We start from the raw sequence: 15,867 nt of genomic DNA on the forward strand, positions 1-15,867 counted from the left end.
AAAAATAAGGTGTATCATCTGAAATGTATGAACATTTTTTTTTAAATCTAAGATTTTAAAATGTAATATATAAGATTCCTCATAAGCTTGTCTACTTTTATCAAAAAAAAAAAAAAAAAAATGTTTAAAAGAAAGTCAAATTAAATTTTTATGACAGTTTGAAGTTCATATTTTTACAACATTGGATATTCACTCGATATCTGATGTAGCGATTTTCTTATTTTGTTGTAATTCATAAACGATTAACTGTAGATACATGTAATTTACACCATATTTTTATTTTATCAATTTCCATACTTATTATAGTACTATCTTAAATCATGGTTGTCACAGTCTAATATCACAGAGTATCAATGGTATATTTATTTATGACTATTATACCATATTTATACCATCGTTAATTTACATACCGCACCAGCCACCAAGTGCTTATGAATTTTAACCTTTTCAACGTTTCAAACGTTGGCGTTCGTACTGCAAAAAGTTTTCCGCTGTAGTACTTGCTCGTTAATGACTTAATGTTTAACATGAAGAAAATGTATAATTATTAAATCCTGGAATCTTTAATAATATTTTTGTTTATTATTTATTATAAAAACTTTTGGAACCGTATAAATAAATGTTATTGATTTTTAATTTTTCTCGAATATCCTAGCCCCTAGTTTTTGTCTTACTTTCTACATTCATAACTTATTTTAATAAAGTTGAAAATAACAAATTACTCCATAGAAATTACTTTTAAAAATTAATTTTGTTACAATTGCGTAAATTTAAATAAAATATAATAAAACTACCACAGTGTTACTGCAAAAGTAATATTTCGTTACACTTATTTGTAATTTGCGTTACTATCGAACACCTGTATTGTCCGTGTACAGTGACTATACACGTACTATCCTGTGGTAGTACTATCCTGTCCGGCGAACTGATCGATATAACTCTCTTCACTTTCCACGGGTATTTCGTCAACGGTCGCGACAGGAACGTAAAATTTAGGGCAGTGAAACACTGAAACTTATTAAGTATTTCGTCCGACTAGGTCGGAGCAATCATATTATACACCTTGGTCACGGATAAGCTTCGAATATATCGATCGATCGTACTTCCCAGAGCACATCACGATGTCGTAAGTACTAAGAAGAACAAACGGATTTCTCCTGTAAACGATAGTAATAATACATTATAATGAAATAATTCATATACGCGTGTCCAATTTATGAATAATTGCGGTTTCGGTAATTATTATAATAATAATATAATTATATAAAACGTGCGTATGTACGATTAGCTCTTTTGACGATAGATATTTATTACGAACAAGGGCTTCACGGTAACAGAGAGTGTGATAAATATATTTTGAGCTTGAATTCAGTTGCCCCCGGGCTTTTATAAGATGACGGATGAAAAAAACAACAAAATATCACGTAGTATGGGTAGCTCAAAAGTCGACTGATCCAGATGCGTATCTAAATAATCAACATTGAACGTATTCGTCGTTGTTAGTCTCAAATATTTTATTCGCACAAATTAATTGTTTCGGCATAATTGTTTTTTAAACATTTAATGATATTATTTTACGCTTGTATTATCATTAATGTTTTTTTATTTCTAAAATTTTAGCACTGCAAGACAAAAGACTACTATTACGTTATATTGTATTACTTATTATTGTTCAAATCTTGCGTTAATACATATTATATAGTCATACAGGCATATAGGCGTATACAACCTTTGCTCCTTCGTATAATTCAATTTGACTTTAGTTTATTGGTTTATGATATGAAAATATATAATAATATAATAATATATTATATTATTTATGTTCTTTGTACCTATACATTAGGCCACACTATTCTCGTTTATCGTATACAATTAATTACTATGTAAATGGTATATATCATAGTGTTGTACGTATGATTGTGATCATTGAGTAGTAAGGTAAATACTATCATATGAATATTGATTTAAACACATTAAACTAATGTAACTGATTAATCGATGAAAATTAAATGAACGCACTATAATGTTTTATAAACATGGATATACGTATTATAGTACTGTATAGGTAGACCTATTAAAAATATATAAATAATATTTCTATTTTTCATTTATTATTTGTCTGTTTTTTTTGTTTTTTTTTTAACTTTGACTGCATACCATAACAGGCTATTTTTGAGTACCTACTCGATTTAAACTATTTAAGGGGGCTGCAGCCGGTTTTGATAAAAGTCAAAACTAATGTAGATTTGACCAATCTAAACATTAATTTTGTTTGTTATTGTGTTTTTAAATATATTTAAATTCCGTATCATAAAATAAACCTTAAGAGGGCGGTAGGGGGCTCCAGTCAATGAAAAAAAGTAACTTTTAGACCAATAAGCTAGACAAAACTGGAAGAATTTGGTTTGACAGATTTTAATTTTGAAAAAATGGTTGAATTTATAAGCTTCTAGACTATGTTTCTTAGGAATCACTTTTTTTATTTAAAAACAGATGTGCCCAAAATAAATACAAATGTAATGCAATTATTTCATGGGATTTCTAAAAAAAAAATGGTTATTTTAAGGTCATTTTAAATTTATAATTGAAAATCGACTTCCTAAGAAACCTAGATATTTTATCAATGAATTCAAACATGTATAAAAAATTTAAATCGGACATTCCGAAGTATGTATACCACCGCTTATTGGTCTAAAACGTATGAAAAATACGTGAGCTGCAGCCCCCTTAAGCATAAATGTGGAAACTTTTGCTTAAAAACTCTATAGGTACCTACCTACTTATTTATAATTTTACTTCGATGCGAGTATGAAACTATAAAAACTCATGATTTTGAGTTTTTCGTTTAATAACATACAATATGATGTTGCATATTGTAATGATATAATATCTAGGTATTTGATCTGCCTACGAGATCATGCTGAATAATTGTGTCACTGAACAAAAATATTCCATTGAATTATAACATAAAAGTTTTTAATTATTTTCACTTGTAGGTATAGAGGTATAGACACTTTGCATGATCCCATATTTGTAAAACCAATTGGGATGTAAGCCAATTGATTTTTTTTTTTCTGCATTCTAGTTTATAGTTTATAATTTAAATACACATCATAAACAGGAAAAATATCGTTAATTTCTTGCAGAAATATTGCCAATATTACACAACGCCGTAGGTATGCTATATTATAATAGGTACGCTTTTATATATACACATTTTTACTTTTATTTATAATTTATTTCAATACACACGCATCGATGATCAAATACACTACCTATTTACGTACCTACCTATGTTGCGCATCGGATCATGAATGTTTTCTTTAAGGGGGCTGCAACTCTCGTATTTTTCATACGTTTTAGACCAATAAGCGGTGGTAAATTACACATACTTCGGAATGTCCGATTTAAAATTTTAATACATGTTTGAATTCATTGATAAAATATCTAGGTTTCTTAGGAAGTCGATTTTAAATTTTCAATTTAAAATGACCTTAAAATAGCCATTTTTTTTTTAGAAATTCCATGAAATAATTGCATTACATTTGTATTTATTTTGGGCACATCTGACTTTAAATAAAAAAAGTGATTCCTAAGAAACCTAGATATTTTATCAATGAATTCAAAATGTATAAACAATTTAAATCGGACATTCCGAAGTATGTGTAATTTACCACCGCTTATTGGTCTAAAAGTTACTTTTTTTCATTAACTGGAGCCCCCTCCCGCCCTCTTAAGGTTTATTTTATGATACGGAATTTAAATATATTTAAAAACACAATAACAAACAAAATTAATGTTTAGATTGGTCAAATCTACATTAGTTTTGACTTTTGTCAAAACCTGCTGCAGCCCCCTTAATATTTTAATTTTTAAACAATTGCATATTATGAGTATTTAAATTACTATTATAATATAATGTAAGCATTTATTGCATTATAATTTGTAATATAAGTAGATTATTTATTTTAAGACATTCATGCTTAATAGTCCTAATAATAATATAAACATTAAAGTATTAAACATTAATTGGATTTAATTATTTATCATGAGCGCGTATTCGAAATATTATCCAGGCAACATTAACTGCTAATTTATAATTTAATACTAAATCAAATTTTATAGGTAGGTACTTCTCTGCTTATCGTAAACCAGAGTTTAAAAAAGGTGGGCAAGTGAGTGTTGCTCTGCTGTACAGTAGGTTACAACTTTCAAGTGGGTTACTGTAATGAATGATGTTAAATTTGAATTAAATGATATAATATCATTGTACACGATAAACGATTCTGAGTGGAGACGGTATGTCAGTCTAGATATAAGACATATTATATTATACTTATCTATGGTATTAAAAAAAAAAATTGACCTATAATAAATTTCAAATTAATCATATCACAATATCCATTAAGTACTTATAACGCATTATACATCAACAATACAAACTGTGATACTATCATAGATATATAATAGTATACTTTAGAAGTTTCAAGTACCCATGAATAATATTATACAATCACAACAAAATAACTAAAATAGTTATTCTAGGTTTTTTAATATGTAATTTCGTCCAAATTTGAACTCGAAGTGTAAAATATAAATTTCCATTTCATGAAATGGTCATATTTTCACGATTTCGCGATCATATAATAGTATACTTTAGAAGTAAAAGAACGTTTATTGGGACTGTACTCTGTACAAAATATAATATTATTAACGGTGTGTCGGTGAACATAGCCATATTAGTTAGTTTAGTTATAAGTATATAACCTATATAGTAATGAACAAAAAAATAATAATAATAATATCATCAATATTAAACTATTCATTTTTCTTTATTAATTTAAAACATAAATAACATAATAACTATAATTTAAATTTTTTTTTTTAACCGGTCGATTACCGTCGAGTAGAAACGCTGGTTTTGGATATCGGGGAATGTCCGGCTTATGGACATACTGCACTGAGGACGACAAGAGGACATTTTTCGGCAGACTTTAGGACAAGAACGCCTGGCGGACACCAAGCCACCCCCACGGGGGTTCTCGTCAGGCCGCGATGACGGCGCGAGGTGCACTACAACAAGCGGCCGACCCAAGCCGGCAGTTCTCTGGACGGAGCGAGAGGAGGATGCTCTGGTGCTCGACGGCGATTACTATGGCATGCAGCGGCGGTAGTAGCCAACACGGGACCAAGCAGAGGACGAGTCTGGAAATCAGCCTTTGCCCGAGGACCACCACCACGGAAATGCTGCCCACGTCCTCGAAACCGGCCCGAGTGTTCGTTCTGGGGCCGGGCAGTTCGGACTAGAAAGCTTCCAGCTACAGATCGAGGTACGGCCCGTGCGTGCCGGACCCGGAGATGGCGACATGAGGAGGAGGAGGAACTTTCGGAGATGACGGTGAAATTGATAAAAGGGTAAGATTGTTTGATGGCGATGGCTTTGAGAATTCCGGCGAGCATATCATTTGAAAGCTCGCCGGTCAATCGTAGGTATGCTGAAATTGTAATTTTACGAAAATTATTAACAATTTTCACGATTTTTCGCCATATTGTTACATGGCATATTATAACTTATAATAAATCGTAACACTTTTAGTTAATAATTTATTATACTGTATGCTTATAACTTACGTTGTAATATAATATGTTGTTATGTTGTATGTTTGATAATCATGTTTGGTTAGACTGATCTATAAGTGCCGGCTTTTGCTGTGATGTATAAATATTTCAAGTTTCTCTCGAAACTGCCACGTCTCTTCTTACCCCGTTCAGTTTCACCGTCACTCCGTTTGTTCCTCCTCAGCTTCGACTCTGTTGTCACCATCTTCCGGTCCCGACACCTGCAAATCTGGCACGCGCACCTCGACATCTGCAGCAGGCTTTCTAGTCCCGTTCGCCCGGCCGCTTGCCCACCCTGACCACAGCAGAACGAACACCATCCTCGCTCACGGACGAGCCGGTTTCCCGGACTCGGGCAGCATTTCCATGACATTGTGCCTTCGGTGGTCCTCCGGCGGCGGTTGATCTCCAAACTCGTCCTCGCTGATCCCGATCCTCTTCTGCGGCTACTCCAAGTGCCGCCGCTGCACACCATAGTTTTTTATTATCCATCTCTGCCGTCGAGCTCGCATCCTCCTCCTCCACTGTCAGCCGTTCGGCTGCATATTACGTTGTAGTACACCAATCAATACCCTATAAGCCGTCGTCGCGGCACAACGAGAACGTGGCCCAGTCACCGCAGAGGAGGCCGACCACATTCCTTCGGGATCGGCCTCATGGCGTCCAGGTCCAACAGTCCGCCGCTAGTCCTCTCTTTGTCCTCGGTGCAGTATGTCTCGTTATATTATATGGGCGCCATTCCAGTTAGGCGCCACTCCAGTTCCTGGACATTCCCCGATGGTTCTATCTAATTCAACCAGCGTTTCTTTTCAAATTCGTCCGGTATGGATTTGATCGGACGTCTGTGGCCGTGTACATAATTAATTTTAAAAACTTTAATTTAAATAAACAAATCTCGTTACTATGGGCCAAGATATTATTTATAACATAATGGCATTATATTTAATAATATATTATTTCGTTTTTTGCATTTAAAACGGAAAATTTGTTTATTCAATTATAGCCAGATGGTAGATGCCTATATTATATAATTGTGTATGTATGCGATATTAATGTTATACCTATCTAATAAGTAATAAGTTTTAGAATTAATATGATAATGAACAATGGATATAGATCTATAATCTTCACTTAAGCTCAACGAAGGAGACTTGAGTAGTGGAGTGGCCGTGCATTCTCAAAAGTTACTCATAGCCTCCCTTCCTCTAATGAATTATTCTCTGAACTCACATGATATTATTAAAGTAAAATAAATAAATAAAAAGGTGGGTAAGTGGATGTCGCTATGCTGTACAGTAGGTTACAAGTGGGTCACTGTATAATGGATGGTATTAATTTTGAATTCAATGATAAAATATCATTGTATAAGAAAAATGATTCTGAGCGGAGACGGTATGTCAGTTTGGGTATAAGACAATAAGACATTTAACTATATAGTTATCTATGGTATTAAAAAAAAAATTGACTTATAATAAATTCCAAATTCCAAATTATTCATATCACAATATCCATTAGGTACCTACTTATAACGCGTTATACATCAACAACAAACTGTGATACTATCATAGATGACAGATATATGATAGTATACTTTAGAAGTTTCAAGTACCTATGAATAATATTATACAATCACAATAAAATACCTAAATTAGTTATTTTATAGGTTTTTTAATAATATGTAATTTCGTCTAAATTTGAACTTAAAATGACTATAAAAATAAACTTTATAAATGTATTTATAGATTTTTTGGTAACAGAATTAAATACTTACGTGGAATCTTGTTTTAAATTTTGAATCCTTAGATATAAAAGTTGACAATTTTATACACATTCAACTACAAAATAATTATTCAATTTTAAATTTGATTAATTTTGTCAAAATTCAATCTTTAAATACTTATAAAAAAAAAATTGTGCCTATGTATTTTTAATATTTTTCAACTGCTATTGTCACAATATATCAGGAGCCTTGAATTACATTTTTACACTTTTTGGCACAACAGATAAAACTTTATTAATATTCATAAAAGATAAAAACAAAAAAATTGAAATATGAAATTGTCCGTAAATTTAAATGCTTATAAAAAAATACTATGACTAAGGATTTTTAATATTTTTCAAATTTCAATGTAACAATATAGTAAGAGCCTTGTATTAAATTTTCAAGTATTTTTACCCAACAAATAAAGTTTTATTGACATTCATAGAAAAAAAAACTAATAAAATAGGAAACTAAAAATGTCTCTAAACAGTTCAAAACAAACCAAAATATTTTGAAAATTTTATCATGTATAGAAAATTCAAATATAAACAACCAGTGAAAATTGCATGTATCTAAAGTCGTTTGTTTTAAAGTTACACTAAAAACCAAAGTAGATTTTGTGTAAAAATTCCCGTTTTTTCTTAATTTTTCTTTTGTTTTTCAAGGCGCTTTTGAAAATTACTGGAAATTTTAAATTTTGACCTCCCCAATGCACCAACAATATTCACTTTCCCATCGAACAAGATACTGAAGTTGAAAATTGAAGCATTATTTCGACTACTTATCGTGTATACAGACACAAGAAAAAAAAATTTTAAAAAAACACACATCATTGTAAAATAAATAGATTCATCGCTCCGATCAGAATCTAAAAGAATATTAGTTCTCTAATTACATTTCATTAATCATGTGTAAGTATTTTTAAAAAAACCGGGAAAGTCGTATTTCTGTATAGTAGGTATCGAGTGTACCTATCGTTATTAAGTAGGTCACTGTATTGGATATGCCAACTTTAATTCAATGATAAATTATTGTATACGAAAAATGACTATTAGAGGTGGCCATATTTCTAAGAGTATTTTATTGTATATTCATATTGCCAAAATCATAGCGCATATTTAATATAATAATATTTTTTAAATATTATTTGAAATAAATCATAAGTCAATACCGAAGTACTATAGAAATGTGTGAATAATTGTATGGTATAAATAGCCAAAATATCTTAAAAATAATTGAAAATTTCATTGTGTGTACTAAAATAATAAAAATGTGTTCAAATTCGTATGAATAATATTTTTTGAATTACAACAAAATTAAATAACTAAAATCGTTATTTCTCGTTTTTAAATATCCAATTTTGTTAAAATTTGAACTCAACATTAAAAAACTAATACATTCATTGCTCCGCTCAGAATTTAAAATAATTGAATTTTAATGTTACATATTTTATATGATATACAAATCCCCTTAAAGGCGTTGAAGGACAGTTGACATACGAAATAAATGTAACATATTAAAAATAGTAGACGTGTAACATATTTGATTGCACGTTTTGAGATAAGACATTTTTAAAAGTATTTATTATTTACCATAGAAATTATAGATAAAAAATTGTAAATGAGAGTATTATAGTGAGACTAACTGTAAGTAATGTTAACTATCTGCTAATAAGCCCTTAACCTAGCATTACATGCACAAATGAGTGTTCACCGGATTGATAAATCACTGTGAGGATTAGACCTATTATAGGTAATACTAGTCATACTCAATGGCTCAATTCAAAACATAATATAATTTACAGCAAAGCGAGTTCCTCGTGAGAGATTATTATTTTATTTTTTAGTTTAAATTATGTAGGTACATACATGTATTATAATTAATAGGTACTTACTTACTGAAAACATATAGTTTAATGATATTTTATACGTATTTTAATCAGGTATAATGATTTAATTTAAGTTACAACCCTTGGAATAAAATAATCGCTTCATCTACCTGGTAATTTTGTATCAATCCAACTCTGGTACGACTCCCTCTCGAGTGGTCTACTGCAGCGTGTGTCCTTACAATCGGATAAAATGATTAATATTGTATAAAAATACGATTCTGTGTGGTGTTTGATGTGAACCTACCCAAAAAATGATCAAGGTTTAGTTAAAAAAAACAAGATTATCTGGAAAACTACCAAAACGTTTAAGATTTGACCTATTTAAAATCTGCCCTGTGATCAATTTTAAATCCGTATGGATGCTGTGCTTGTTGCTATCCCCAAATGTGTTTTCAATACAGAAATAAAACCAAATTATTTGCCTGGTGTAGTTGGTATAACTTAGGTATAGCTCCGCGCTCAGTATTCTCATTTAAACTATAATATACCTAAGATAGCAGAGTATAACACAGATCGGCTATCGTCGGGATGTAGCCGATGTAGGTATATCTAATACCTATAGGTTACACCATACCTACCATAATCTCATTATTAATAATATTATTTCCTAATACACATATTATATATATATATTATTGAACATGAAATATATACAATCAGCTTAACGCGTGTTTAGATATTAAACATATCCAACCAATAGAAATTATCCATTCCCATTGCAGTATATTATATTGTAATTTTTTTCAAAAACAATATTTATTTATAGTGTACTTAATGAGTTTCTGTACCCACGATAAAATAACAATGTGCCAAATCATAAATCAAATAATATTTGGCAAAACATCCACAACAATATATAGGTAGGTATGTCAAATAATATAATGGAATTATGAATAAATATAAATAATTTAAATAATATTATAGTTGCACAAATCCGTCCACAAAAATGCTAATATTTGGCCTGATTTTTTTAGTTTGTTCGATCATATTGTGCTTTGAACTTTGAAGTTTATCTCATACGATATGATTATTCAAATATAGTTTACACGTCTTGTTAAACTCAATAGAATAACCATATTTCATTTTGCACGTTTAAAATTCAATACCAACATAGATACTATATAGACGCCGAAATCATGAATAATATATTTTATACATTACAAGTTACAACCTAACGATAAAACACTAATTAAATGTATAATACGCAGTATCTATTACAATATTTACATGACTAAGTATTCAATAAAACGGAAAACTGTTAACGAAGTGGGATTTTTGGTTGGTCCCTTATGATTCCGCCTTTAATAGTTTTCACTGCACAACCATTTTTATCACTTTTTTGGAAACATTTTATCTTTATTTCTACAAAATGTAGGTACTCATTTTTTTTTACACTCTTATCTTTCGTCTTTTTTTTACAATTTTCGCAATATATGTCAAACATGTGTTTATTGTGTTGATACTACCTAAAAAAATAAGACATTAAAGAACAATAAATTAGCTTTTTGACCAAGGGGGATACAGTTATTTATCCGATAAATGAACTACGTTTAAACCAACGGGTTTTATACTTCTTTAGGTTATATTTAAGTTTCCTAGTTGAAAAACACGAATATGTTGTTCAAAATAGTAACTTATAAAATGTTATTATTGTATTATTCACATTCGAACGTACATCGGTACTATTAAAGGTGAAACGAATAATACACTGTTATTTTTAAAGTTAAATGTCCAATTGAAAAAATGTTGCTCCTAATTATTGTGTGATTAATGTTGGTTATATTTTTTTTGTTAAATTGTACCTTTATAATATTTTTCAGATGCCAATGCTATAATGCTTATATATGTATAGCCTACATATATTTACTTTATTTTAATTTTTTTTCATACAACTTAGTAGTTTGACCTCGAACTTTGTATCCAAATAAATGGCTTTTTAAATACGAGTAACATTCGAATCGTTTAATAATCTATTATTACTATATTATATTATTAAAAAATGAGCATGAATAAACGTAAATAAATTAATTATTTACCTTACCTTATACTGTGCATGTTTTGTAATATAGCGGGGTTAGCGATCGGTATAATATAATAATTTAGTTATCAATTAATAGTATGAATTCTTGAAATCGACTGTCGTAAGTATCATAACAATTGCATTTTACATTTTACCATACCGGTAATGCACGAGCTAGGACGTTGGTTTTATGTAAGTAATATTAAATCCTAAATTGAACTGCTTATTTTTGAAAAAATGAAAAAAAAAACTATTGTTTATATATTATTATTTTAGTGTCCTGCATATGGGTACATTTTTCAGCATTTGTGGGCATTTCAAGAAACCTGTAAGTATAATATTTAAGTCTTAAAATATACCAATTATTAGAAACGTCAAACGATTTTAAGTAAATATTTTATTTTTTATTATTGATCTAACTAAACTTCAGCAGCTAAGGCCATTAGTTTTTCTTTTCCGTAATAATGTATAGAATCGGTTAGGCATAGGTTACATAACTTATATAAAATATTCTGATAACGTACAATTTGAATATAATATTTGTCATTCTAGTAATTTATTATCAGGATTTTACTTTATAATCAATAACTCAACTGTGCAGTATGCATTCGTAGGAAATGAACATTGCAGGACATTGAACTTTTTACTTTTAATTAAATGTAAGTGAATTAAAAAATGATGACGTATTTTCAATGTTTTCCGGGGATAAGATTTTAAATCCAATATCAATCATTTTCGGTACCGCCTATATGGCCTATATGAGGTAGGCATGCTATTCGTTTTTATTAAACACACTCGCACCTTAGAGACAAGGGATAACATAATTTACGCACATCGTGTGTTGACCTATTTCACGTAACAGCTGAAATAAATAATGTTCTAGAAAACAAACAAAGCAAAACGAATATAGCCTAGTCCAACCTCATAGGGTTAATATATTAATAATAATAGACCGCTAACCAACAATGTGACGCGTTATATGTGTGTGTTATATATATATTATTTACAATGCATTAGTTGTCAAAACTATAACAATTAATACGTTTGCAAAATATATTTTCTATTTTGATTTCGTACCAAGCATTCCGATAAGCCTATATAATATAAATATGGTTACTTATGATGGCTGAATAATTTTGTCGTATTTCAATTTATCGATCGCACGTCCCCAGTCGCCACGACTATCATCAACGCTTCCGCTCTGAAACGGAACAAAACGGATCGTGGGCTCTTATCACACGCACAGCGTACAAATAATATTGATTTATAAACATTTAACGTTCACATACATCTATCATATTATTTGTATTTCGTTCTGGGGGACAATGGAAACGAGCCCATTTATTCCGAGATAAAACGTAACGTTTTAGTCGCTCGCAATCCATACCGATATATTGTCATCGGAACTCCAATAGGATAATATAATATTTTATTATTACAGTGACACGATGTGGTCGAAAACCGTCACTTTTTCCGTTTACCTGTGGCTGCTGGCCGTCGCAGATTTTCAATTAGCGTTCGCAGCCCAAGAGGCCACGTGAGTATATTGTACATTTTGGCATTTACCTATATCAATTCTGTGATTTTGGTGTATTTTCGCAGCATATTTTTTCATTTTTTGAAATCGCGTCAAATATAATATTATACTATAAAATATTATAACAACGGGGGAAAGGCCAAATAATTATGACATAGGTATAAACACCACCAACGTAATAGGGATTTTAACCAATACAACACAACTGATAAAGACATAATAATAGCTACACATTGTTTACGTGTAACGTAACCCTGAAATCGTTTTTTTTGGGTATAATTAATTTAAATTAAGATTTAAAAATCATTTTTAACATTTAACTATTAACAAAACTATAGTCACTAGTCGCTCCTGAAAATAATTATTTTTGTGTGTCGCATAACACTTGGTCTTTTCACTATCGACAATATTTTAAGTAAATTGTAAACGATGTATCTGTGAATAAATAATATATAATAATATGTATAGGCATGAAGACATCAGAACGGCAATATATTCATTCGCGCACTCGTTGCGCGATAATGTGGACAAATTGGAGCGACACGAACGGCGCGAGAAACAATCGGGTGATCAAATGCAAAACATGCTGTTGACGATCGTGAACAAGCAGAGGGATCAGTTCGTAGAAGACAAGGAACTCGAGACGGCCATCAAAAGATTGGAAGATAGTATGAGGGCATTGACAAGAGCAGAAACAGAAGAGGTGAGAAACTTATACAACGAAAAGACTTACAAATTAGTAATTAGTAATTACACACTATTGGAGAATATTATTCTCTATCGATGTCACGATTATTCTACACATCGATAACGTCGATAATTTTTAACGTTTAAGATTACGACAAAACCATAAAGCTCAGAATATTTTAATTTATAATATGCCTTATTGATATTTTTTGGGAAAAAATTTAAATAAAACGATTACAATTCGATTTGCTGTGTAACTATAAATTCCGTAATCTGAGTCGTTACTAAGAGTGAGAGAAGTGTTAATCCGATAGATTATAAATTAAATAAAAAGCAAAAACTTTATGAATTTAATTTGTATTATTTTAAAGCTTTTTTTTTAATAAAATGAAAATGTTGGAAACTGTTTTACGTTAAGGAGCACCTTGTTGGAAAATTATAAACCGTAGCCTCAAAAGTTCTTTACCTCGGGTTGACATGTTTTTTTAACAAAAAACCCAAGTGAAAAAATATTTCATGTTAGAATTGGTCATTCATTTTGAAATTGAAATTGAAATCGATTCGTCATGTCAAATTTCAATTTAATTTTCAGACTGCCGATAGGGACAACACGAATCTTATGTTGGAGAAATTGGACAAGCTTATCGTTTCCGGTGAGGCTGAGGTCAAGTCTATGTTGAAAGAGGAACAGAAGTCCACTAACCAACTGTACCAGGCCTTCGACAATAAGTTGACCACTATGTCAGAACAAATCAGTGCGTTACAGTCCCGATTTGATTCTCTGGAACAGGCTCCGAAGTCCAACGTGACGAACGACGTCATCTTTGAACTTCTGAACAAAATTATCGACCAGAGCTCCCATAACAAAGACACGGTGTCGGAGCCCGCAAACGCCACATCTCAGCTGGTGCAAGAGACCAGACACGTGGTCATGGAGGCGGTCAAGGCGTTGTCGGACCGGATGGACGACGGCGAGCGGAAGCGCGCGGTGTCGGACGCCAAGCTGACGGAAGTGGCCGAGTCGGCCACCGCGTTCCACGACGACGTGCAGAACAGCTTCCGGTTGATGTCGAACGAGGTGAAGACACTGTCGGACGTGGAGAAAGTGCTGGTGCAGACGGCGGACAACGTTCTGGACACGAAGCGGAGGATCGAGTACGGCACGCACCAAATACTGATGGAAGTGACCGCGGTGATCAACGACCGGTCGAAGGAGCTGAACGACTCGGTGAACGCCGGCTTAGAACGGGTTTTGAAGACAGTGCTGGATGCGCAGTCCGTGGGCATGGCCAACCTGAGTGTGAAGATCGAAACGGAAATCAGCCAGGTGTGGAGGCAGATCGGAATCATGTACCAGACGCTCACCGACTCGGCTTCCACGCTGGCCACGCTCCAGCAGCAAACGGACATGTTCGTCAACAGCACGGCCACGTCGGTGGATGGCATGAACGGAAAGGTGTCAGCAATCGCAGGCCGCATGACCGAGGTGGACGAGAACCTCAACTACCTGCTTGGACGGTTGTCGCTAGTCACGCAGGAGTTCAAGGAGATCAAAGTCGGGCTGGGTGAAGCACTGGAGAGCATCAGGGTCGGGCTGCAGGCGGTTCAAGGCAATAAAGCGACAGTGGACCTGGGCCCCGGCCCAAACCCCATCGACGAAGAACCCTTGTCGGAAAACCTCAACGAGAACATACTGTCGAAAACCGTTTACACGGTGACTTAAACAATTAGGAAATTATTATTATTATAACATTATAATTATTATTTCATTTTCATTTTTTTTCTTATACAATACTATCGGTACGTCCAGCAAAAATTATTACTTTGTCTTTATTGCAATGATTAGAAATAGAAAAACCTTTAAAATGTTACAACATTTATTTATAACAAAAAGATATGCATATATAATTATATTTACTTCGTTTTGCTTTGATGATCTGGAGTTGGCGATTAAAAGTTATAGGTAATTATTTAGTTTATTTTAGATTATCGTAAATTGTAATGATTTTTTGTTAAGCTATAACGTAGGATACGGTGACGACCGGATAAATATAAGTATTAATAGTGCACCGAATAATGGAGAAAAATCTACTCAAAATTATACTAAGCCTTCCTATAGTAATATGTAGTAATGATATAACTTTTATAGAAGGAATCATTTTTACTAATATTATAAAAGTTAGGTAGACTTAATAATTTTTTGTACAAATTAAGAATTTCGTTTTCAAGTTTCGACATTTATACATGATGTATGTATTCCAAAAATACAAATTAAAATGTAACAAAGTTGATAGCTATAATGTTTTTAATTATTATAATGTTTATATTTAATATATAAAAATATTATTGTA

At 31.8% G+C, this 15,867-nt stretch overlaps 1 protein-coding gene across 2 annotated transcripts; it reads left to right on the plus strand.

Annotated features, from left to right (window-relative positions):
* Positions 1-11,359: 11,359 nt before the first annotated feature.
* LOC100160440 lies at positions 11,360-15,867 on the plus strand. Of its 2 annotated transcripts, XM_001945353.5 has the most exons (5): positions 11,360-11,484; positions 11,569-11,620; positions 12,734-12,829; positions 13,298-13,532; positions 14,109-15,867. In XM_001945353.5, exons 3-5 carry the CDS (start codon positions 12,741-12,743, stop codon positions 15,237-15,239), a joined length of 1,455 nt encoding a protein of 484 aa, XP_001945388.2. In that variant the 5' UTR covers positions 11,360-11,484; positions 11,569-11,620; positions 12,734-12,740; the 3' UTR covers positions 15,240-15,867. The 2 variants fall into 2 exon arrangements, with proteins under 2 accessions (XP_001945388.2, XP_029346728.1); XM_029490868.1 differs by lacking the exon at positions 11,360-11,484 and having other exon boundaries at positions 11,536-11,620.

This window comes from Acyrthosiphon pisum, chromosome A2 (assembly GCF_005508785.2).
Source record: "Acyrthosiphon pisum isolate AL4f chromosome A2, pea_aphid_22Mar2018_4r6ur, whole genome shotgun sequence".
Lineage (NCBI taxonomy): Eukaryota > Metazoa > Arthropoda > Insecta > Hemiptera > Aphididae > Acyrthosiphon > Acyrthosiphon pisum.

Excerpts from the sequence above, each read along its gene's own strand:
- LOC100160440 (XM_001945353.5), top strand. The coding sequence starts at position 12,741 with ATGTGGTCGAAAACCGTCACTTTTTCCGTTTACCTGTGGCTGCTGGCC. Across the intron at positions 12,830-13,297 it reads TTCGCAGCCCAAGAGGCCAC|GCATGAAGACATCAGAACGG; the intron begins GTGAGTATATTG and ends TAATATGTATAG. Across the intron at positions 13,533-14,108 it reads CAAGAGCAGAAACAGAAGAG|ACTGCCGATAGGGACAACAC; the intron begins GTGAGAAACTTA and ends TTTAATTTTCAG.